The sequence below is a fragment of the Aythya marila genome, assembly GCF_965140915.1.
Source record: "Aythya marila genome assembly, chromosome: 1".
Taxonomy (NCBI): Eukaryota; Metazoa; Chordata; class Aves; order Anseriformes; family Anatidae; genus Aythya; species Aythya marila.
The window spans coordinates 1,067,932-1,091,860 of NC_139042.1; the positions used below are offsets into that span (position 1 = coordinate 1,067,932).

Below are 23,929 nucleotides of genomic sequence, written 5' to 3' on the forward strand. Positions count from 1 at the left end.
CCCGGACCCCCCCCGTGTCCCCCCCACCGGGAATTTTCCGAGCTCCGCCGGCGCTGCCCGGCCGCGGCATCCGCGGGGCCATGGGAGACAAAGGCACCCGGTGAGTGCGGATGGGGTGGGGGGGGGGCGCAGAGTGGGGGGGGGGGGGCACACGCGTGCACACGCCTGCATGCACACGCACGCGTGCAAACACGCGTGCACGCAGCGCGGTGACAGCCGGGGGGGGCCGCGCCGGCGCCGTTCCCACGCCCCCCCCCCTTTCCTTGCACCCCCCCCCCCCCCTCTCCGTGCGCCCTTGTGGGGAGGGGGTTGACCCCCTTGGGGACCCCCCCCCGTGGGTGTTTGGGGTTCCCCAGGGGGGCTGTGCAGGCGTTGTGCGCCCCCCCCCCGTGCTCCCGCATTGGGGCGGGGGGGGGGGGCGCGGGCACACGCGTGGGTGCTCGCCCCCGGGAGTGCCCCCGGGAATTTGGGGGGTCCCTGGGGATGGGGATGGGGGGGGGGGGGCTCAGCATCGCCTCCTGTGCGCCCCCAACCCTGCTCCTGGGGGGGGGGGCCCGGGGGTCACCGCTGCCCCCCCGCCACCCCGCTGCGGCTGCCCCCATTTCCCTGCCTGTCCTTAATTATTTAGGGCTGGGGGGCTTGGGGGGGGGGCTCGGGGCTGCCGCTCGCCCCCCAGGGGCGGTCGGGGACGGCCTCATCCTGCCCCCAGCCCCCCAGCCCCCGCGGTGAGGTTTGGGGGTCCCCTGCAAGTGGGGGCACCCCCGTGCCCCCCAGCAGCAGGGGAGGCTGGGGGCGAGGTGGGGGGGCTCGGCCCTGCTCTGGCAGAAGCTTCCAGAAACGCTGCAGCCGTTCGGGGTGGCACGGGGGGGGGTTTTGGGGACCCCCCCCCAAGCGCCGGGGGGAGGACGCGCCGCGGGGACCCCTGTGCTGTGGCTGGGGACAGCAGCCCCCGCGCCCCCCACCCTGGGGACGTGGCCGTGCCCCTGGGAGCGCGGTGATTTTATCCCCAAACCGCCCCCCGGTTCCATCTGGGGGGGGGTTTTGGGGAAGCCCCCCCCCTTCCCACGCAACGGGGACGGGGGCACCCGTGGGACCCCATGGCGAGCGCGCCTTCCCCGGGGCGATTTTGGGCACGGGGTGGGTGCTGCTCCGGGGCCTGGCGGGGGGGGGGATTTCTGCATCCCACCGCCCCCCAAACCACAGCTCGGGGCCCTCAAATGCCCAGGAGCCGGGGGATTGGGATGACAAACCCCAAATCGCCCCCCACCCCAGCCCTAAACCCCAACCCCCTCGTGCGCCGTGGCTCCGCGGCGTCGTGCGCGGCCGCTCGGGTTTCCCGGTGCGCTCCGGCGGTGGCCCCATTGTTATTTCCGAAGCCCTGCAGGTTATTAAAAGGGTCGGGATGGAATTAGGAGCAGCTGGAGGCTGCGGGGAGCAGCCCTATAGGGCCGCCCTCCCTCTGATTCATTCACTGGGGTTTGGTGTTCCCCGGGGACCCCAGGGTGGGGGCACGGAGCTGGGGCCGCTTCGCCACCGGGCTCCGGGGATGCCCCAAAAGGGGGATACCCTTTCCACCCATCCCAATGTCTGCATTGTGGGGTTTTGGGGGGGACACCCCGCTTTTGGCACGGTTCCCGCACCCCACATTGGTGTCACCAGGTTTGGGGTGCGCCTGGGACGAGCCCCTGCTGCAGGAGCCGGCCCTGCACCCATGGGTGCTCCCCGGCCGCTGCGGCCCCGTGCACCAGCAGCCGCCTCCCGATGAGCCCCCCTAAATCCCTGCCCTGCAAGGAGCTGGGGAAGGTCCCTGTGGGGTCAGCAGCAGAGCCCTACAGCCGCTGGCACCACCGGGGCTGCCCTGACCCCATAAGCGGCCGAGCGTCGCCTGCTTCTTCTCAGCATCCCAAAAACGCCTGCGTCCCCCAGCACCGGTGCCGTGGTGGTCGTGTGGGGGCAAAAATGGAGCTGGGAGGGGGGAAATATGGGATGGGGGTCCCCAAAACCGCACCCTGGACCCGTTCCTACAAAGGTGCCATCCTGGGACCCCGCTGTCCCACCCGCCGTGGGGGCTTTTGGGGTGATGGTGCTGGGAGATGGCCTCTACCCATGGGGAGTAGGGGACCATCAATGGGGTCCTAACCCCAAACTGCGGCCCTAAACCCCCAGAGAGCCTCTTGGGGTGCCCCCAGGGCCGGTTATGGGGTCAGGAGCCGGGTTGGGGACCTCGGCCACTCGATGGGTGCGGGAGCGAGCCCTGGCCGCCGGCCCGGGAGGGGAGACTTTGGCTTCCTGGACTTTGTTTGGAGAACAAACTCTCCGAAATAACAGCAGGATCCAGACATCCCGGATCCCAGCGCCAGCGCGCTTCCGTGCCAAGGGACCCGAGCGAGGCGCAGGGAGAGGATTTTGGGGCCAAAAACCCCCCTTTATGGGGTCGGGGGTCTTGGAGACGCGCAGGGGGACCCGGTGGGCGTCGGAGACCCCCCGGGAGCGGGTGGGTGGCAGCAGCTTGCCCCCCACCCCTGTGGGGGATTTATGGCATCGCTGGTGGATCCGGAGGAGCGGGGACCCCATTAATTAGCGGCCACCAAACGAAGAGGTCGTTAGTGCCGAGCGGCTGCCTAACGAGCTCGTTAAGGAACCCGATCGATGCGGAGGCGAGAGCGGGATCCGGACACCCCGGGCTCAACCCCACAGCCCCGTGGCAGGGTGCCGGGGTGGGGTATGGGGGGGATATGGGGCTGCCAACCCCACAGCGAGGGTCCCTCAGCCCCCCAGGGGGGGAAATAGGGGATTTATAGGGCCAACGGCAGCTTCCTGCTCACGTCCCCAGCTCTCAGCACCAGGAAGGGCTGGGGGGGAGGGAAGGCCTCACGCTTCCTCTTCCCTCCCTCCCCAGCTCGGGGTGGGGTGGCAGCAGGCAAAGGGGGGGCCAAAATCCCACTGTGGGGTCTGGGGGAACCCCCCACCCCGTTCAGGGTGTCCCATGGGTTCAGGCACCCCATCCCCGGTGGTATTCCCTAAACGGTGCTGGTTTGGGGCAGGGAGATCCCCCCCCAGCTTGGGGGGGCTGTAGGGTTATGTGGGGTGCTGCACCCGTAGGATGGGGCTTTGGGGTCCCTGCACCCACAATATGGGGCAGTGGGGTGTTGCACCCACAGTGTAGGGCTTTGGGGTCTCTGCACCTGCTGCGTGGTTCTTTAGGGTCCCTGCACCCACTGCATGGGGCTATGGGGTCCCTGCACCCACTGCATGGTGCTTTAGGGTCCCTGCACCCAAAGCAGCGGGCTATGGGGTACTGCACCCATAACATAGGCCTTTAGGGACCCTGCACCCACAAAATGAGGCTATGGGGTCCCTGCACCCACACCATGGTGCTTTAGGGTCCCTGCACCCAAAGCAGCGGGCTATGGGGTGCTGCACCCACAACATAGGCCTTTAGGGTCCCTACACCCAGAGCATTGATCTATGGGGTGCTGCACCCACACCATGGTGCTTTAGGGTCCCTGCAGCCAGAGTGTGGTGCTTTAGGGTCCCCGCACCCCCAGGGTGGGGCCACCCCACATCCCCCACCCCCAGTGCCGGCCGTGCCCCGGATCGGGGTGGCCCCGCGCCTGCGGGCGGGTGCCGTGAGTAATTATTTCCTGCTCTGCCGTGCGCCAGGGTTGTGGGACCGGGGCCACCAGGAGGCCGTGGGGACTTCCCGGCAGCGGGGCCGAGCCAACCCATCGGGGAGAGGGCACCCAAGGGACCCCGGTGCGCGGAGAGACCCCGGTGCCTCCATGGGGTCACCCTTGGGTGCCCGGAGAAGGGCGGTGCCGGCGCTGCGGCGGCTCCGTTTGCACCCGGAAGGTGCCTCGCCCCGGTGGCACTGCACCCCCCCGGTTTTGCACGCCCGTAGCACGCCCTTTTTGCTCGCCCTATAGGGCCGTGGCGCTCTATGGGGCCGTGACACCCAGCCCGTGGCCGTGGTCCCACATCCACCCCGGTCCCGTGGGTGCTTTGCGCCCAGAGCGCACCCGGGAGGTCCCCGGGGAGCCCCAGGCTGTGGGTGCCACTCGTGGGGGGGTTTCTCCGTGTCCCCATCCCCCTGCTGCTCCTGTGGGGTCAAGGAGATGTCCCCCAGCCCCCGCACGCCCTGCTCGCCATGGGGTGGCCTTGGCCATCGCCCTGGTGGCCCCGTGCCCGATGTCCCTGTGCCCGCTGGGCCATGACATGGGGACACGGGGACATGGGGACGCAGAGAGGCGCAGGGACATCGGGGCAGGGACCCAGGGACAGCGGGGCACGGCTGTAGGGACATGGGGACACTGGGACAGAGCCCCCAGGGGACAATTATGGGGACGCAGGGGCACAGGCAGGGACACGGAGCCCTTGGGGACCAGGGATGCTGGCGCACGAGGCCACCAGGATGCTCGTGGTCCCCTGAGCCCCCACCCAGAGCCGTGACCCCACTGTCAGCCACCCCCAGCACCGCAGCACCCTGCTTTCTATGGGGTCCCCCTGCACCCCAAAAAATCCCCGGTGGCACACGGGGGCCGTGTGGCGTCCCCCCCCCACCCCAACCTCCAGCAGGGTCCCCAGGAGCTGGAGGGTCCCCGTGGACCCCCGGGGGCCGTGCTGCGGGAAGGGCCGGGGACCTCAGCGGGGAGCTTTTGGGGGCGGAAACACAGTTTTGGGGTTTCCCCCCTTCTGCCTTCTGGAACCAAATGAATGAACGGCGCTTCCTGGCAAAAAAAAAAAAAAAAAAGTCAAAAAAAAAACAAAAAAACACCAAAAAAATGCGCTTTTTCGCCTGCCCCAAAAGCGCGGGGTTTCAGCTCCTTTCTCCTGCCGGCGTTTTGTCTTCGGATGGTTTCAGGCCCGGCCTGAAAACGCCGCTGCTAATCTTCCAGGGCAGCTTTAATAGAATTTCACGGCGAGCGCAGATTATCCGGGGAGAGCCCATTACGGGTGGCCGTGCGCCAGGGGGAGGCGGGGAGGGGCGCCCCGCTGGCATCCCCCCTCCCCACCTGCAAACCTTGCTTTTTTTTTGGGATATTTGGGAATCCTAAAAAGCTGGGAAGGGTGAGGAAGGCTCTGGGGGGCTTTGTGCTGCCTCTTCGGTGCCCAGGTTGCCCGGGGACCCCCCCCAGGGACCCTGCCCCTCTCTGCCCCGCTGTTCCTAGCTTGCAGGGCGCCCGGCCGTGCGTGGCGTGGCACCTTGCACAACTCCTTGCACAACTCCCTGGGCTGCACCTTGCACAATGCCTCGCGCTGCAGGGCCTCTGCGTGGCACCTGGCGTTGTGGTGGCGCTTTGCAGAGCACCTTGCACAGCAGGGCCTGTGCACGGCGCCTTGCATGGCGCCTTGCACGGCTCTGGCACCTTGCACAGCACCTTGCAAAGTGCTGGCATCTTGCAGACACCTTGCACAGCAGGGCCTTTGCACAACACCTTGCACAACACCTTGCACAGCACTGGCACCTTGCACAGCATCTTGCACAGCAGGGCCTTTCCACAATGCCTTGCACAGCACCTTGCACAGCACTGGCACCTTGCACAGCAGGGCCTTTGCACGGCACTTTGCATGGCACCTTGCACAGCAGAGCCTTTGCACAACACCTTGCACAACAGCTTGCACAGCACTAGCACCTTGCACAGTGCCTTGCACAGCAGGGCCTTTGCACGGCACTTTGCACAGCACCTTGCACAGCACTGACACTTTGCACAGCGCTGGCATCTTGCAAACACCTTGCACAGCCCCTTGCACAGCAGGGCCTTTGCACAACACCTTGCACAACAGCTTGCACAGCACTAGCACCTTGCAGAGCACAGCCTTTGCGTGGCACTTGCACAACACCTTGCACAACACTTTGCACGTTGCTGGCACCTTGCACAGCACCTTGCACAGCAGGGCCTTTGCGTGGCACTTGCACAACACCTTGCACACCGCTGGCACCTTGCACAGCACCAACGCCTTTGCACAGCATTTTGCACAGCGGGCTCTTTGCACAGCACCTTGCACGACGCCCTGAACGGCAGGGCCATTGCGTGGCGCTCGCCATAGCAGGGTGTTTGCGCAACCCCTTGCACGGCACCTTGCACAGCACCAGCACCTCGCACAGCACCTTGCACGGCTCTGGCATCTTGCACAGCACCTTGCACAGCACCAGCACTTGGCAGAGCACCTTGCACAGCGCCAGCACCTTGCACAGCAGCGTGCATGGCACAGGGCCTTTGCACGACCCCTTGCACCATCCCCTTGCACAACCCCTTGCAAAACCCCTTGCACAACCCCTCGCACAGCACCAGCACCTTGCACTGCACCTCGTGCAGCTGGATGGGGCTGGGGGGGTGCTGTTGGAGCCCCCCGAGCCCCCTCCCGTGGTGCTGCCAGCACCAGGAGCAGCGCCTTGCCCAGCCCCGTGCGCTCGCTGCGGGCCAGCAGCTGTAAGGAGACACCGCCGGCGCGGCCGGATTTATAGGAAAAGCTTCCCTGGGGGGGAATTAAGTGGGAAAAACCTCCGGCTGCCAACTGCGAGGCTGCCAGGAGCCAGGAGCGAGGGCCCTGCGGTGGAACCTGGCTGGATCCGGCCCCCTTTCCAGCCCCAAGGGGAAACTGAGGCAGGGGCTGGGAGCTCAGCACCGTGGCCCCCATCCCATCCCCGTGCCCCCTAACGCGCCTTCCCCTTTGTTTTTTTTTTTTATAGGGTGTTCAAGAAGGCGAGTCCCAACGGGAAGGTAAGAGCCACCACGGGGGTCCCCCTGCCCCCAGAAGGGAAACTGAGGCACGGCAGGGCCGGGGGCACGTGCCCATACCCACGGTCAGGGCTTTAATTTGGGGCTGCGACCCCCAGGGGTCCTGCACGCCCCACGGGGATGCTTTCGGCTGGTGGGGGCTGAGCCGGGCTTTGGGGCTGGGGGGGCTCCCCCGGGAGCCTAATCGGATGAGGCTGGGGTCTAACGAGCTCCAGCTGGGGCGGCGCAAATCGGATTTGTGGCGAGGGCTGCGGGGACGCAGCCAGGCAGCGGCTGCCGGGAGCTCCACAGCCCCTGGTGTTGCTTCTCCCTCAGCGCCGTGCCCGGTGTCCCCTCTGTGATTTCGGGGGGGTCCCGAAATCTTTGGGTACCCCCGGTGGGGATGCTCGGCAGCATCCCGGGCTCGCTGGCACCGCTGCTTCCTCGCAGCCTTTTGGGTGCGCCTGGCGAAAAAGGATGGGGATAGCGGCGTCCCCATAGGGGCCAAACTGCCCCAAACCCGCACCCTGCAGCCCCCATCCTCACCGCAGACCCTCTCCCAAATTGGGGGGGAGCATCCTGGGCATGGTCCCTGCGCCATGGGGCTGTAAAGGGTCTGGGGCAGTCCCCACTGTGGGGTCAGTAATGGTGTGTGCGCTCGGGGACCTCCCCATTGCGCCCAAATTTCCTCCTCCAGCCCAGCTCCGGGTGATGCCCGTGCGCCCCGTGCCTCAGTTTCCCCCCCCCCCCCAAAAAGCGAGGTGGGGACAGGGATTTGGGGCAGCCCTCACCCCGCTGTCCCTCTCGTGTCCCTGCAGCTCACGGTCTACCTGGGGAAGCGGGACTTCGTGGACCACATCGACGTGGTGGACCCCGTGGGTGAGTGGGGCCGGGTGTCCCCCCGGGTGGCCCCAGGGTGGTGGCAGGGGCGTGCCAGGGGTCCCTGCGTGTCCCCCCCCCCCCCCCCCTGCTGGCACGTCCCCCCCCTCACCCTGCTGCTCTTCCCTTGCAGACGGAGTGGTGCTGGTGGATCCCGAGTACCTGAAGGAGAGAAAAGGTAACCTCGGGGGGGCCCTGACGCTTGGGGACAGGGGGGTGGCACCCACAGGGGACAACGATCCCCCCCCAGTGTGGTCCCATCGGGTGTTGGGGTTTGCAGGGCCCTTGGGTGAGGTTTTCCAGCCCCCCCCTGCTCTGCGGTGGCTGCCCTGAGGTCGCACCCCCACCCCCATCCCTGTGCCATGGGGACCCAGCCGGTGCCACTTGTCCCCAGCTCCCTGTCACGGCACCTCCCGGGTGCCACCGCTGCGTCCCGGTGCCACCTGGGTTGAAACTGGTGGGGCTGGGGTGTCACCGTGCCGTGGTGTCACCGTGCCATAATGACACCATGCCATGGTGCCACTGAGCCATGGTGCCACCGTGCTGTGGTGCCACCGTGCCATTTTGTCACCGTGCCATGGTGTCACCGTGTCTTGATGCCACCATGCTGTGGTGTCACCGTGCTGCAGTGCCATGCCACTGTGCCACAATGACACCATGCCACAGTACCACGGTGCCCTGGTGTCACCGTGCCTTGATGCCACCGTGCCATGGTGCCACTGTGCCATAAAGCCACCGTGCTGCAGTGCCATGCCACCGTGCCATAATGCCATGATGCCACGATGCCACCATGCCGTGGTGCCAACATGCTGGGGTGCCACTGTGCCATGGTGTCACCGTGCCTTGATTCCACCATGCCATGGTGCCACCATGCTGGGGTACCGCTGTGCCACAATGCCCATGCCCGTGGTGCCACCGTGCCATGGTGCCACCATGCCATTGTGCCACTGTGCCATGGTGGCACCGTGTCTTGAATCCACCATGCCATGGTGCCACCCGGCCATAATGACACCATGCTACGGTGCCACCATGCTGTGATGCCACCGTGCCGTGGTGTCACCGTGCCTTGATTCCACCATGCCATGGTGCCACCATGCTGTGGTGCCATGCCACTGTGCCACAATGACACCATGCCACAGTGCCACGGTGCCATGGTGTCACCGTGCTGCAGTGCCATGCCACCGTGCCATAATGCCACCATGCCACGGTGCCACTGAGCCATGGTGCCACCGTGCCATGGTGCCACCACGCTGTGATGCCACCGTGCCATGGTGCCCATGCCCGTGGTGCCACTGCGCCATGGTGCCAACACACTGCAGTGCCACCCTCCTGCGGTGCCACCGTGCCACGGTGCCACCGTGCCGCGATGCCACCGTGTCCCCCCCCAATTTTGCCACCCCCTCAGTCTTCGTGACGCTGACCTGCGCCTTCCGCTACGGCCGCGAGGACCTGGACGTGCTGGGGCTGACGTTCCGCAAGGACCTGTTCGTGGCCAACGTGCAGGCGTTTCCCCCGGTCCCCGAGGAGAAGAAGCCCCTGACGCGGCTGCAGGAGCGGCTGATCAAGAAGCTGGGCGAGCACGCCTACCCCTTCACCTTCGAGGTAGGGCCCCCTCCTCTTCCTCTCGCCCCCCTGTGGGGCGAGAAATTGGGGTGGTGCCGCTCCCCAGCTCGTCTGGGTGCTGGGGCGCAGGGCTTTTTGGGGTCCTGCACGCGGGCACAGCATCCCAAGGGGATTTGGGGTTGACCAAAGGGGTGCTGGGTGTGGACGTGGTGGCTTCTGGATGCTCTTGCCCCGGAGGAAAGTGGCCCCTGCACAACGCAGCCAGTGGGGAAACTGAGGCAGGGGCTGGTGGCGCAGGGGGTCCGTGGCCAGGCGGCGGCACAGCCCCGGGGGGCTCCCCCCCCGAGCGAAGCAGAGCCCCGGGGAGCCCCAAATCCCCGGGGACCCCCCTGCTGCGTCCGTGAGCACAGGGGATCGGAGCTGTTCCTCCCCGCCACGCTTTAATTGCGGCGGTAATTAGCTGCGTTAATTCCAGCCTTGTCTGGGAGCCGGGGAGGAGCGGGAGGAAATTTCCATCGCAGCCCTCCCGAGCTGGCGGTGGGGAGCAAAATTGGGGGTTTTGGCAGATAACGGGGGGGCAAATCCACCCCCCCATGGCGAGGGGCACGGGCACCCTGAGCCCCCCCGGGGGACCCCGGTGCCGTTTTCCAGGCATGAGCTCTCAGCTAAACCCCCCCGGGGATCAGCGGGATCACCAGCAGGCGCGAGCCCTTGCAAAACAACCTTAATTCCTCCAAATCCCCCGGATTAAACCGAAAAAAAAATAATAATAATAATAAAAAAAAAAAAGGCGCATTAGCACGGCTCGGAACTCCTCGGGGTTTGGGTCTCCGGGGTCTTTTCGGATTAACCCTGGCCAGAAGGGGAAGGGCAGCACGACGTCCCCCTACCCGTCCCCTCCCCGATGCTTGGGATGCCACAGCCCCCTGGGGAGGGGGATTTGGGGCAGGGGTCCTCACCCCTTTTCTGTTTCAGATCCCCCCCAACCTGCCTTGCTCCGTCACGCTGCAGCCGGGCCCCGAGGACACGGGGAAGGTAAGGGGCACCTGGGGTCACCCTGCCGTGTCCCATGGGATTGTGGCACCCCCCTGGGCATCCCCCCCAGCCCCTTCCCAGCAAAGCCCGGCTCTTGAATCGGGGTGAAACCGCCCCAGGGAGCCCAAAAGGTGATGTCCCTGGACTGGGGACACGTTTGGGGATGGGATGCCAGGGTGTCGTGCACGGGTTTTGGGGTGCAGAGGGGTTTATTGGCCTCCTCCTCTGCCCCCCCTCCTGCTTTGCAGGCCTGTGGTGTGGACTATGAGGTCAAAGCTTTCTGCGCGGAGAACCTGGAGGAGAAAATCCACAAGAGGTGAGGGGGGAGGACGCCGGCACGGGATGAGGGTGCCCGGGAAGGGGGCAGCGAGTGGCAGCGGGGAGGGGGCTCCTGGCTCTGGCACCCCACAGTGGGTGGGATGGGGCTGGGATGGAAACATCTTTTGGGATGGAGCAGGGGTGTGGAGATGTCCTTTGGGATGTGGTGGGGATGAAGGTGTCCTTTGGGATGGGGTGAGGATAGAGGTGTCCTTTGGATAGGGTGGGGATGGAGATGTCCATTGGGATGGGGAAAGGATGGAGATGTCCTCTGGGATGGGGAAGGGATGGAGATGTCTTTTGGGATGAGGCAGGGATGGAGATGTCCTTTGGGATGTGGTGGGAATGGAGATGTCCTTTGGGATGGGACAGGGATGGGATGGAGATGTCCTCATGGATGTGGTGAGGATGGAGATGTCTTTTGGGATGGAGAAAGGATGGAGATGTCCTTTGGGATGGGACAGGGATGGAGATGTCCTCTGGGATGGGGAAGGGACGGAGATGTCCTTTGGGATGGGTTAGGGATGGAGATGTCCTTTGGGAAGGGATGGAGACGTCCTTTGGGATGTGGTGGGGATGGAGACATCCTCTGGGATGGGGCAGGGATGGAGATATCCTTTGGGATGGGGTTGGGATGAAGATTTCCTATGGGATGGGGCAGGGATGGAGATGTCGTTTGGGATGGGATGGGGATGGAGATGTCCTTTGGGATATGGTCGGGATGGAGATTTCCTATGGGATAGGGTGGGGATGGAGGTGTCTTGGGATGGGACAGGGATGGAGATGTCCTTTGGGACGTGGTGGGGATGGAGATGTGGAGATGTCCTTTGGGATGGGATTGGGACGGAGATGTCCTATGGGATGGGGTGAGGATGAAGACGTCTTTTGGGATGGGGAAAGGATGGAGATGTCCTTTGGGATACAGTGAGGCTGGCATGGCTGTGGTGCTACTGAGCGAGCCCCTTGGTAGGGCCAACCTGGGCCATGTGAAAAGAAGGATTTGCCCCCAAACGGTCCCAAAACAACCCGGGGAGAGCTGCCAGCAGCTGGACGCCCGTGCCCTGCCCTTGTCCCCGCAGGAACTCGGTGCGCTTGGTCATCCGCAAGGTGCAGTACGCCCCGGAGCGGCCCGGCCCCCAGCCCATGGCAGAGACCACCCGGCAGTTCCTCATGTCCGACAAGCCCCTGCACCTCGAGGCGTCCCTGGACAAGGAGGTGGGCTTGGGGTCGGTGGTCCCGGGGGGGGTCACGACCCCATCGGGGTGGCTCCGGGGCGGGGTACGGTGCGCTCACGTCCCCCGTTCCCCGCAGATCTACTACCACGGGGAGCCCATCAGCGTCAACGTGCACGTCACCAACAACACCAACAAGACGGTGAAGAAGATCAAAATCTCAGGTGAGGTTTGGGGACGCCCCGGGGGCCGCCTCGTGGGTTGGGACCCCCCCCCATATCCACCGTGACCCCCCCCCAACCCTTTGCTCTCCATCTCCCGCCCCAGTGCGCCAGTACGCCGACATCTGCCTCTTCAACACCGCCCAGTACAAGTGCCCCGTGGCCGTGGAGGATGCCGAGTGAGTGATGTGGGGCTGGGGTTTTGGGGTTTTGGGGGGCTTTTGGGGGGACCCCGTGGGGTGCCCAGCCTTTGGGGGAGGTCTCCTGCCCGAACTCAATCATTTGGGGTCAGCCGGAGGATGGATCCGGCATGCGCAGCCTGGTGGGACCGGTGGGGAGATGGGAATTGTTATTTTTTTATTTAATTTTTTATTTTTTTTTGGCAAAATCTGGCCATTTTTGATGGCAAACTCCACCCCATACAGGGTGCTCATGGAGGGGGGACGTGGTGCTGCCACACCGCGCCCTCAATAAACGAAGCAGAGCCAAAACTGCAGGGTTTCGCCCCATTTCCCAACCTGCCCCGACCCCATCAGCCCCCAGCCCTTTTGGGGGGCAGCACAACGGGTCCGGGACTGACCCCCCCGTTGTCACCCCCAGTGACATGGTGGCCCCGAGCTCGACCTTCTGCAAGGTGTACACCCTGACCCCATTCCTCGCCAACAACCGGGAGAAGCGGGGGCTGGCGCTGGACGGGAAGCTGAAGCACGAGGACACCAACCTGGCCTCCAGCACTCTGTGAGCCCCCCCCCTGTCCCCCTCCTCTTTTTGGGGCCACCCCGGCAGGACCCCCTCCCCGTGCTGATGTCCCCTTCCCCGTCCCCATCCCCTTCCCGCAGGCTGAGGGATGGAGCCAACAAGGAGATCCTGGGCATCATCGTGTCCTACAAGGTGAAGGTGAAGCTGGTGGTGTCGCGAGGAGGGTGAGTGTGGGGTCGGACCCCCCCTCGGGGTGCTGCGGACCCTTTTTCCCCTTGATGTCCTCTCTGGGCATCCCCCTCCCCGGGGTGGGATAGCACTCTGCAGCTCTGGGATGGGATTGGGATGGGGATGGGGTTGGGATGGGATTGGGATGGGATGGGGATGGGATGGAGATGGGATGGGGATGGGGATGGGGATGGGATGGGGATTGGGATGGGGATAGGATGGGATTGGGATTGGGATGGGATGGGGATGGGGATATGGGACGGGGAGCAGTGACTGATTTCCCATCTCATTTAACCCTCCCCAGCCTGCTGGGAGACCTCGCCTCCAGGTAACGCCTGCGTGTGCCACCCCACTCACCCCCCTGTGTCACCCCGTCCCCTCTGTCCCCTCCGTGCCCACCCCAGCCCCCCAGGACCAGCCCCTTCCCCACGGCGCCCCGTGCCCGCGCAGCATCCCCGTTCCCCTGGGTTCGCTGCAGGTGGAGGAGGCAGAGCTTTGTCCTGCCCCATCTCAGCTGGCCCTACACCCATGGGGGTGCTCAGCACCCCCCAACCTCCCCTAAACCCACGGGATTTTAGCCCCAAATGCCAGTAAAACCTGCTAAAGGGCAGATTTTCTGCGCTCACCTCCCTCCTGCCCCTTTGCGCGCGCGCCCGCCCTTGGATAGCCTCGCGTGGGGAGCTCCTGGGGGGGATCCCAAACCAGAGGGAGCCTAAAACCACAGCCCCCCCCGCTCTGCCCTACAACTCACCCCATCCTCGTTCCCCCCCTCGCAGCGACGTAGCGGTGGAGCTCCCCTTCACGCTGATGCACCCCAAACCCAGGGAGGAGCCGGCGCACCGGGACGGTGAGTGTCCGCCCGGCCGGGGCGCACGGGGCAGCCCCCCCAGAGGGGTGGGGGGCACGGGGTTCACACCAACCATTGGTGTGAATCCCCCAGAGGGGGGGGATTTGGGGACCCCGCAGCGCCCCGTTGGCAATCCTGGGGTGAAATTTTTTGGGGAGGGGGGTGAGTCCCCGAGGGGTGCTGCCGGCGATGCGCCCCCCACCTCACCCGCGCTGACTTAACCCACGTGCCTGTGTTCAGTTCCAGAGAACGAAGCCCCCATAGACACAAACCTGATAGAGCTTGACACAAAGTAAGAGAAAAACACCCCGGGGGGGGGGTTTGGGGGGGCTGTGGGGGGGACGCGTGTCCGTGCCATGCAGCGTGGCAGCGGTCGGCACGGCCGCATATTGGCCCCGACTCCCCTCACCCCATGCGGCTGCCGCTGACTAACCCCGTGCACGTCCCCCCTAACGCATGCCCTGCCTGTTTTTTTTTCCTTTTTTTATTTTTTTCTCCCCCCCCTCGTCCTCTTTGCCACCTCCCTGCATGTCTTTCCGAGCAGGACACTCACAGTAAGAAAGCGCCCGCCGGGACCGCGCATCGCGGTGTGTCCCCGCCGTGTCCCCGCCGTGTCCCCCAAATCCCCAAGGGTGGCGATGCTGCGCCCGTGCTGCACCCCGCGGGTTAACCCCCAGTTTTGTGCCCTGGGGGCTTCGGGGGGGGGCTTTGCTGCGGGTCTGCTGTCCCCGGGGAGCGAGCAAACCCCGGGGTCCCCCTGCGTGCCGCGCGCACCCCTGGGGATGCACCCTGGGGTGTTTCCCACCTCGTCCCCGCGCTTCTCAGCGAGGCACCGGCTGCTTTAGGGGGTGCTTGGAGAACCCAGGCTGGCTGCTGACAACGGGGAGGGTGTTTAAGAGCCCTCCCAGGCTGCTGGAAGCACCGCAGCGTGGCCGCGGAGCCCCGGTCCCCCAAATCCCAGTCCCCCCCAGTAACCCCCCGTCCCTCGTGTCCCCGCCAGTGACGACGACATCGTCTTCGAAGACTTCGCCCGGCAGCGGCTCAAAGGCATGAAGGACGACAAGGAGGACGAGGAGGAGCGCACAAACTCCCCGCAGCTCAACGACAGATAAGCGGCCACCCCTCCCCAGCTCCCCGGTCCCCGAGCCACTCACCCACCCCCCCCACACCCCCCCCCCCCAAAAAAAAACCTCCCCCATCCCCGGCTGGGCCGGCGTGCGCCAGTGAGACCCCGTGCGTTTAGGCTGCTTCTCTTTTTTATGATTATGGATTTTGTTTTCTACCTGTACCGGGAGCCTATGGATCACCCGATCGCAATTATAACCTTCCAGCCGTGCCGTGTTGTCGCTCTTCATCCAGCTGCCTGTGGGCACAGCCCCTTGGGGGGGGGGAAAGGGGGGGTGCTGGAATTGGGAAGGGGGGGGTCTCAGCACCCCCAGCCCTCCCTCTCCACGTCCAGCCCCTTCCCCGTGTCCCCCCCCCGGAGCCCTTTCCTATGAGCTGCCTTCTTTTACGCATTTTTTATCGTCCGCTCTCAACGCCGGTTTGCTACGGGGAGGGGGGGGGGTGCAGCAGAAATTGGGGGGGGGGGGCTTTTCTAGGCAGCCTGCTCATGGGAAAGGGCACCCCTGCGCCTCCTCCATGTCCCCCCCCACCAACTCCTGCCCACAGCCTGGCCCCGTTGCATGCGTGCCCCCCCCACCCCGGGGTGCCCGAGCCTGGCTTGGACCCTCGGGTGCTGCCCGGCGCAGGGCTGGGGGGCAGTGGGAGCGCTCCCCCTGCTCCCACCCCAAATCCTAAAGGGTCCAGCCCCGGGGATTTGGCTTTTAGGTGCCCCACGGAGCCGAGCCGTGCCTGGGGGCTTCCCCCTGGGGCTGCTTTGCCCCCACATCGATGCTTCTCCCCCCTCCGTGTGCCTGCATGGGCTCAAGCACCTCTTTGGGGTTGGGGGGGGGGACAAAGGGAGCACAGCATTCGCTGCCCTAACCCGCCTTTCACCACGTGCTTGTGCCTCCCGGGTTGGGGGTGCCGGTCCCGGGGCCCCCCCTTCCTCCCTTATAGGACCCCGTGGGGTCCCCAGGACGGATTGTGCCCGGGGACCCGGCCCGTGCCATGGTGTCCCCCCCCCAAAATGCTGGGGGCTTGGGTCTCCTACAGCCCCTGGGAGACCCTCGCCACCCTTTTTTCGTGCCAGTGGGGTCGGCGTCGGCACCAGAGAGCTCCGTCCCCCTGCCCCGGGGTGTGGGGGGGGGCACAGAGCTGAGCCCCCCCCCTTGTTTTTGGGTAGAGCTGATGGGCAGCGTGGTACTTCTTTTTGTAAAGTGGTTTCTTTGTACTTGTTCATGGATACCTGCTTCTTTGGTTTCTCCACCGTATCTGTGATGTTTCTGTGTTCTGTCAAATAAATTATTCTAGTTTATTAAACTCAGAAAAAACAAACAAACAAACAAACAAAAAAACACCAAAAAAAAAAAAAAAAGAAAGCTGAAAAAAACGCAGTCCCGGCGCCTGGACACTTCTCTTGGCTCAGGACAGGGGACCCAGCCCAGTCCTGGGGGGTCTTTTCCAGCGTGGCACCCACTGGTGGTGCTGGGGAGGGAATTGGGGGGGTCCCTGCGTGCATCAACACCCACGGAAACCTCCCGCATCCCATGCTCAGCCCCAGTGTTCCCAGTTCCCTGCCTCTACGCCGGCACTGGGACACTCTTCTGGCCCCCCACACTCAGCCTCTCCCTCTGCTTCCCCCCCCCCAACCCATTTTTTGGCTGTAGGGCTGTGCCCTGGCCTCCAAGCCGCGGGTAAATCCGGGCTCGGTGCCTGCCCTGGGCTCCCACCCGCTGCCCACGTGCGTTGGCTGCAGCAGGAGCCACAAATCGATGCCACCGCGCCCAAGGACGCGCAGGGGAGCCCTGGCACAGCTCCTGACGGCCCCCCTCCCACCCCAACAGCCTCACTGCTCTCAGTTAATGCTGAATTTTTCAGTCGTTTGGGTGAGAAATGGTGAAAAGGACGGCAAATCGCCCTGCCCGGGCTCTGTGCCAGCGCAGACGAGGCATCGAAGCCGTGCGCCCCGCGGCACGAATGTCTGTGGCTCTCCATCAGCTGGGGCACGTCCAAAATGAGCAGGATGGAGAGAAACAGCCCACGGCCATCCCTCGGGGTGCTGCTCCAGCCCCTCGGTGCCTTGGTGCCTCCGCTGACCTTCCCGCAGGCACGTGGATGCTGCTGAGGGACCTGTGCCAAGGGGTTGGAGGGTTTGGAGCCAGCAGCGGGGACCAGGAGGAGATTTGGAAGCGAAGTGCAAGACCTTGGAGCACGGTGGGCTGCTGGAAAACGGAGCTGGTGGTGTCCGTGGGCACCAAGAGCGAGCTGGGGACACTCCAGAGCCACATCTCCAGGAGCAGGAGACGTTTCCCAGCCTCCAGCTGCTGGGGGAAGCAGGAAAACCCCAGAAGCAGTCGTTAAACCCAGCCCAGGACAGCCCCTGCCCGTCTTCTCCCCACAAACACAGCCCGGCGGGGTGAGGGAGCGGCGCAGAGCCACAGATCACCCAGCGAGCACGCCCTAAAAACGCCCAGGCGCCCTCCAAAAGTGCTGCCAGCAGCAGTACTGCAAGCAGCAGCCCCGGTGTTGCACAAGACCCCAGCTGCACAGCCCCACACGTGACAATTCCGTGCGTGGCACTGGGCAGGCGTCCTGCTGGGGGGGGCAGGAGGAAGCAGGACGGGGACACAAACCCGATAACCCCCCCCCCCCCCAAGAACCCTCCCCTGCACGGCCCCAGCTGTTAGCACTTCACATTTTTGGCCATCTCCAGGCCTCTGGCGGAGCTGGTTGAAGCTGGACGAGGAGGCTGAAGTTATTTTGGGGGTAAAAACAAAAAAAAAAAAAAAGAGAGAGGAAGTTTAGATGACTAAACCCTGCTGTTGCTTAAGCACCGTTTCCCTAGAAAGCCAAGCAAATTTGCTTCCCTCTCTGCAGCAGGGGGACGTGAAGCAGGCTGGGCTCTGCTGCTCGCCAGCTCCTCCACCACGACCCCGAGGAGGAGACGGGGAGGAAGAGGAGGCAACAGGGAGGAAGAAGAGGTGATGGGGAGGAAGAAGAGGCTCAGGACCGCAGGGCTCAGTGGGCTCAGTGCCCACCCATGGGTGAGCCCCTCCGACGGGTGCCTGGTGTTGCTGAAGACCCTCCAGGGGTGGAAAGGAGGATGGGGAATCCCTGCAGGAGCTCTCAGCTCCACCTGAGCCCTGCTGTTGGTGACGAAACAGCCTCAGAGCTCCAGCAGGGAACATTTTGGGTGGTACCTGCCGGGAAGCTGGGATGGCCTGAGCTGGGAAAGAGCCCCTCTGTTTCATCACCGACACGGGAACAGGCTTCAACATTAGCACCTGCAGGGAAAGAGCTGTTGCCAGGACACGGCGCAGGTCGGAACATCGCATCCCCAACCTCTCCTCCACCCCCTGAAGCGCAGCCTCGGCCCCGGCTCACCTCCCTGTCCCCACCTGCCTCGCCTGTCCTCAAGCTGCTGCGGACACACGGCGAGGCAGGAAGCCCTTTGCAGCCCTCCTCTGAGGAAGGGGAGCGGCGGTTCCTGGAGAAATAACCACATTTGGGGGAGTTTAGGGGCAAGAGGGGATGGCCAGCGCCGGGTGGAGGAGCAGAGGCAGAGCCGGTGCAAGATTTGTGTTGCCCACTCCAGCGTGAGCATCCCGCAGGGCTGGGGGCTGTTTTCCAGGTGAGAACCCCCTGCCCACCTCAAAACATCCTGCCCTCGGTGTTCAGGACAAGGGGCAGCAGGCTCCCCGTGCCCCCAGGCACCGCCTGGTAACACGCAGGGACTGTACAAATCACCACCCGGCCTCTTCAGGCCCAAAAAAGCCACCCAAATTCAAACTTTTTGATGAAAAGAAAAGGCCCACAAGCTACGGAGGCCTTTTCCTAGGCCGGGTGCTCTCTGGTGACACAGGGGCAGGGCAGAACTCGCAGCAGGCCGGGGCGGAAAGGCTGTTCCTGTGCGGGCTGCGCCGCTGTCACCACGCTGCAGCTTCCTGTGGCAGAGGCCACGCACAAGTGCTGAAACACCAACACCCCGCGGGGCGTGCAGCCACCCCAGCGGTGCCTGGGGACGGAAACCGGGAGGTTAAACGTGCCCCCGAGCAGCCCGTTTCCTCAAATTGTACTCGCCCTTTTTTTTTTTTTTTTTTTTATATCTATCTTCCTCGTTTGAAGGGCACGGCGCAAAACACGACGTGGGCGGGGGGATGAGCCGACAGCAGGATGTTCTCCGCTAGTGGACGCGGTGAGAACTACAGGCTGCCACGCTTTGGAGGCTGGTAAACAGAAGAAGTGACACAAGCAGAGTTCTTGCTATATTATATAAAAAAACAGTTCTTTATAGCCGTGTCCGTTAGCTACGGCTGTCTCAGAATGGTGACTTCAAGCAAACGGATAACCTCGTAACCTCCCGGCCCACGCAGGCAGGCAGGAAACACCCAGCTCACCCAAAGCGTGACCTACCCACAGCCCCCGCAGGGCTGAACCCAGTCCCAAACGTGCAGGGAGCCATCGCTGGCTGCTGACAGCAAAGTTCTGGGTTTCTGCGGGTGCCATGTGTGCACCGTGACCCGGGGAGGGCCCTCGCTGCCAGCCGGGCCGCCGAATTTGTGGCCCCTGTGGACGAAGAGCGGCTCTGCCTCCCTGCCGGAGCGGTCCCAGCGCCGCGTGTCGTACACCTGCACGGTGCCGTCAAAGCCTGGAATGAAAAGAGAGAAATGAGGGAGTCACCAGCTCAACCCCGGGCTCGCAGCTGCCTCCCCAAGGGGCTGGAAGAGCCCGGAGTGACAGCAGAGCAGCAGGAGTTTGGCTGAAGCTAACAGCGGGCAGGGAAAACACGGCCAGATCCATGAGGACTGCACGTTCTCGAGTCTGGATTTGCCACGCTCAGGCCAGGAGACGGCCTGATGGATGCACACCCCGTGGTGGCCAGGCTGCCGCTGCCACTAGCAGCGTTTGCTAAGGCTTAGGGCAGAATTTGCTAAGGGTTTGGGGTCTTTTTTTTGGAGAAGGGAAGCTGCGAGCCCCCCTCAGAGCTGATCTGGGGTTTGGGGTCCTGCAGCAGCTAAAGGTGAGCTGCGGGGGCTATCAGCTCACCTCTCCGATGCCTCTGAACAGCCACTCCCTAACCGGGGGGGGGTTAAAATACAGCTGGGCATGATGCAAAGCTCAAAACTTCCAAAAAAAAGGAACGTCTCAGCCCAGCAGCACGTACCTGAAACAGCCAGGCAGCCTTCCAGGGCAGGAGCCCAGGAGACGCACAGGAACTCTGCCCCACAGCCAGGAGAGGGAATTCTGCACGTGGCCGAGGCCAAAGGCTCGGAGATTTTCCTCACGTCTGCCAGGACGAGGTGCCCCCCGCTCGAGAGGCAAGCTACGGGCTGGGGGCTTAAATCAGAACCGGGGGGTCCGTGGCCGACCCCCGCGCACCACCGCTCGCCACGAGGCGCCGAGGGGGCGGCCGCAGCCTCCACGGGGCTCTGGGGGTGCCGCACGTCAGCCAGCCCCAGCTGCCCCCCCGTGCAGCACAGCAGCAAGGTGTTGCAGTCCAGGAAGGCCACGCCGCTGAGCTCCTCGCTGCTTCTGGAAGCTAAAAAAAAAAAAGACAAGATTGTGGATTTCCAGCTTCTGGAAGCCGGAAAGGACAAGGATTTGGGACGTCGTGAGAGCATTGGCACGTGTCTGAAGGCAGCCCAGCTAAGGAAACGTTTGCCACCCGAGCAGTTATCCTCGCCTCACCCAAAATCCAGCTCTGCAAAGCCAGACACGCTCAGGGTTGGTTTGGGTACCTGCCACGTAGACGTTTTTCTGTGATTCCACCTCCGTGATCCGGACGTTGTCGACTCTGGAGCCGTGAAGGACCCACGGGGCTTTGGTCGAAATCGTCGCGATTTTAGCCCAAGCCTGCCCAGTGCTATTTTCTGCAGGTATGGCACTTACAGGTTTGATAACATCTATTTCAAAAGAGAGATAAGCAGCTGTAAAACACGCCAGGAAGCGAGCAATCCGCAAGACCAAGTTGCTTCACAGAGACACCTTGCAACCTGCTACGCCAACGAGAAATCAAATTACAACTTCGCCTCCAGAATAAAACCACGTTTTCCAGCCCATCCAGCAAGGACCGCCACCAAACCCTGAGAAATCAAGGAAAACCCGTAAAAAGCTGTGAATCAAGGTGTTTATTTTCAGCAGAAAAGAAGGTTCGAGTAAAACTTTGTACTTCCTTTTCTGGTGGTGTTTCACAAGAAGAGACAGAACAACGTCAAGCCTCTCCTAGAAGCAGGCGTGGAGAACTGAGCTGGCTCACGGTGCCCCCCAAAAGGTGACGTGTGGGGCAAATTTATTTCTTACCCCCGAATTATTAAGGGAATCTCGTGCTAAGCACACAAGTGGGATTTGTATTTACGTAAGAGCTCACAGATAAGCAAAGGTGGAAAGCCACAGCGCCAAGCCAAAACCTCCTGACTCCCTTCTGAGGTTTGGGCTGTGGGGTGAGCACCTTTCCAAGCCGTCGTGCCGTTCCCAAACCCTTGCCACACGAGGACACTCACTCACTGAGCGGGACTGGGATTTTTCTCCCCATTTTACCCCCGAGAAGCAGAGGAAGCTGGAGATGCTGACACGCAGTCTACGCTGAGAAACTACTCACATCAGAAGCGTGTGCCCTTACCCGAGTCCTCTCCTGACACCTGCCAGACGTGGAGGGAGCTGTCAGGTGGGCCGCTCGTCACCAGCAAGCTACGGGAACAAGAAGAACCCCACAAGGCTCGTCGGGGGCAGAGAACAGCCTTCCTCCCCCTCCCAAACAGCCTGGCGAGGCCCAGCCTGGCTGTGCAGGAGCCGTCAGGGCTGCAGTTTCACAACTCCTCACACCAGGGCGATCTGTGCAGCCCAGCCCCAGGCGATGGCATTTAATTAGCACATTTCCCAAAAGCTCTAGACTAGGAACGAGGCAGAGAGCCCCGGAGCAGCACCGGGGGCTGGTGTAGGAGGTGAAAGCTGAGCAACTGATATGAATCAGCCAGAGGGAAGCTCGTTTGCTACAACCAGCACCAGCCAAAGCCTCCTGAACCTGTGTCTGCAGGAACCTGCAGAGCAGAGGCAGCCACCACCTGCTCTGCCTGCTGGGCACCTCCAAATCCAGAAGGAAAGGATGGAAAAAGGCAGCGCAGGGCAGCCACGCAGCCCTCCCCTGCTCACAAGTGAGGTAGGGAGGGATCCCTGGTGACCACCACGATCTCAGCAGCCCCTGCTGCTCGCTTCTTGTAACCCAGCTCCAACATTCCAGCAGCCAGAGCCAACAGCTTCAGCTTCCCTGCTACAGGGAGTGCTCTAAAAGCACCCAGAAACCAGGAGGTGCAAACATTCGCCAATATTCCTCCTGGCAGAAGTCACCAGGCTCCTCTCCTCCACTTTTTTTTTCCTCTGCTAGGACCCCGTGGCCATACCTGGTGTCTGGCACGTGCTTCAGGCTGTACACCGGGCGGCTGGAAAACCCACCGCATTCCACCTTGAAGTCTCTCTCTGGACACAGGCCCTGGAAATCAAAGGAAAAGTCATTTCTTCAAGTTAATGCAGCAAAAACCCTTACGGTCAGTTAACACAAAAAAGGCAGAGGCACGAGAGACATTCTGGCATGGCAGAGCTCTTGCCTGTCCACTAAACGCTTCTTCCAACAGGAGCTACAAAGCTGAAGGATCCTTGATGATAGGGGAAAAAAATACAGATATAAAAGCTGAAGGATCCTTGATGATAGGGGAAAAAATACAGATAAAGCTTGTGCCAAGCACTCTGCCTGGGTTTGTTGCTGGCTGTGCGTGCCTGGCCAAACACCACCTCTTCCTTTAGCTCAGACACCACCTAATCACGGGCCAATATTGCTGTTCAGCAGCACGGTTCCCCAGGCTCAGGCATCTCAGCCCGTCCCTTCTTTGTTTTCCCGGGTCTCCTCACCTCTCCTCTTTCCCCAGGAAAATCTTTCACTCACACATCCGGAGATGGAGCTTCCATGGCACACGCTGTCCGCAGGGCAGCAGGATTTCACAACCAGACTGCCAACATGACCTACCCGAGCTGGACAGCAGCCGGGTGGTCTACGTGCTTCAGCTTCTGGTCAGAAACTGCTCCAGAGCTGGCCAAAACACTCTGGGTTTGGGGTGCCACCCCAGCCGCAGCACCCACCTGGGTCTCCTTCGCCTGCAGCGTTGGCGGGGGCAGCAGCTGCAGGATCTCATTCCTGTCAGAGCTCCCGTACCCGGCCACACAAACACCTGTGGGGTGAGGAACCAGGGTCACAGTGAGCGATCCCCTCACCACGCCCACCTTGGGCCAGACCCCCGCATTGCAGCACGGCCCCAGGATGAACCCCAGTACGCCCCCAGCCCCTTGTCTCCCCTTTTCTCCCCCTAGGACCCCAGTGCAGCCCCTCTCCCACTTCCCCAGCCTCCCAGCCTGGTGATGCAGCCCCCATTCTCCCCTCAGGACCCCAGCACAGGCTGGCCAGGCCTCCCTCAACCCCCAGCCCCTAGCCTGGCCCCCCAGAACCCCTGCCCGGCCCCTCAGGACCCCTGCCCGGCCCCCCCAGCCCCTCTCCTCCACACTCACGGTTCCCCAGGGCCCATTCGATGACACGGGTGGGAGCCTGGAGCTCGAAGGTGTGGAGATCCTCGTACCTGCGGGGGACAGGGGGCTGCTGAGGGGGGGGGGAGGCTGAGGATTGGGGGGTGAGGGTAGGCCGGGGAGGGGGAAGAGGCCTGAGGGGGCAGGGAGAGGCTGGGGAGAGGAGGCTGAAGGCACAGGGCCCGTCTCACAGGCGCAGGGAGCTCAGCAGCCACTCGTCTTCTTCTTCATCATCTTCTCCTTCTTCTTCTTCTTCATCTTCTCCTTCCTCCTCCTCCTCTTCCTCCTCCTCACCACCAGCCCCCGCCGCCTCCATAGCAACGCCCGCCCGTCGCGGCCCTGTGACGTCACGCCCCGTCGCGCGGTAGTGACGTCACGCCCCGGGAGGCGGGAAGACGGGCGCGGCTCCCCCGGGGCCGGTGGCGGGCGGCTGGCGCCGGCCGGGATGGGAGGGGCGGGGGCGGGGGTGGAGGCATGGGCGCTGCTCACAAACATGTCGGGATCTGGAGCTTTGGGGTCCTTCATAGACACTGCAGTGCCCCCAGCTACGTGTCCTGGTCACAGATAGTGCTGTAC

General features: G+C 63.4%; 2 protein-coding genes across 2 annotated transcripts; one reads left to right on the plus strand and one right to left on the minus strand.

Moving 5' to 3' along the window:
- On the plus strand, positions 1 to 15,017 carry ARRB1 (arrestin beta 1). The gene is made up of 16 exons (XM_082784473.1): positions 1 to 100; positions 6,692 to 6,722; positions 7,538 to 7,598; positions 7,732 to 7,776; positions 9,004 to 9,200; positions 10,137 to 10,196; positions 10,445 to 10,512; positions 11,594 to 11,729; positions 11,826 to 11,910; positions 12,014 to 12,086; positions 12,508 to 12,645; positions 12,747 to 12,830; positions 13,139 to 13,162; positions 13,611 to 13,681; positions 13,922 to 13,973; positions 14,682 to 15,017. The coding sequence occupies exons 1-16, from the start codon at positions 81 to 83 to the stop codon at positions 14,791 to 14,793; spliced, it is 1,257 nt and encodes a 418-aa protein (XP_082640599.1). The 5' UTR covers positions 1 to 80; the 3' UTR covers positions 14,794 to 15,017.
- Positions 15,018 to 19,017: 4,000 nt separating this feature from the next.
- On the minus strand, positions 19,018 to 23,682 carry WDR73 (WD repeat domain 73). Its single transcript, XM_082751681.1, has 8 exons — positions 23,545 to 23,682; positions 23,339 to 23,406; positions 22,916 to 23,004; positions 22,183 to 22,271; positions 21,405 to 21,472; positions 20,524 to 20,688; positions 19,950 to 20,324; positions 19,018 to 19,433 (listed from the first exon to the last, which is right to left on the minus strand). The coding sequence occupies exons 1-8, from the start codon at positions 23,667 to 23,669 to the stop codon at positions 19,195 to 19,197; spliced, it is 1,218 nt and encodes a 405-aa protein (XP_082607807.1). The 5' UTR covers positions 23,670 to 23,682; the 3' UTR covers positions 19,018 to 19,194.
- Between the last annotated feature and the right edge of the window lie 247 nt (positions 23,683 to 23,929).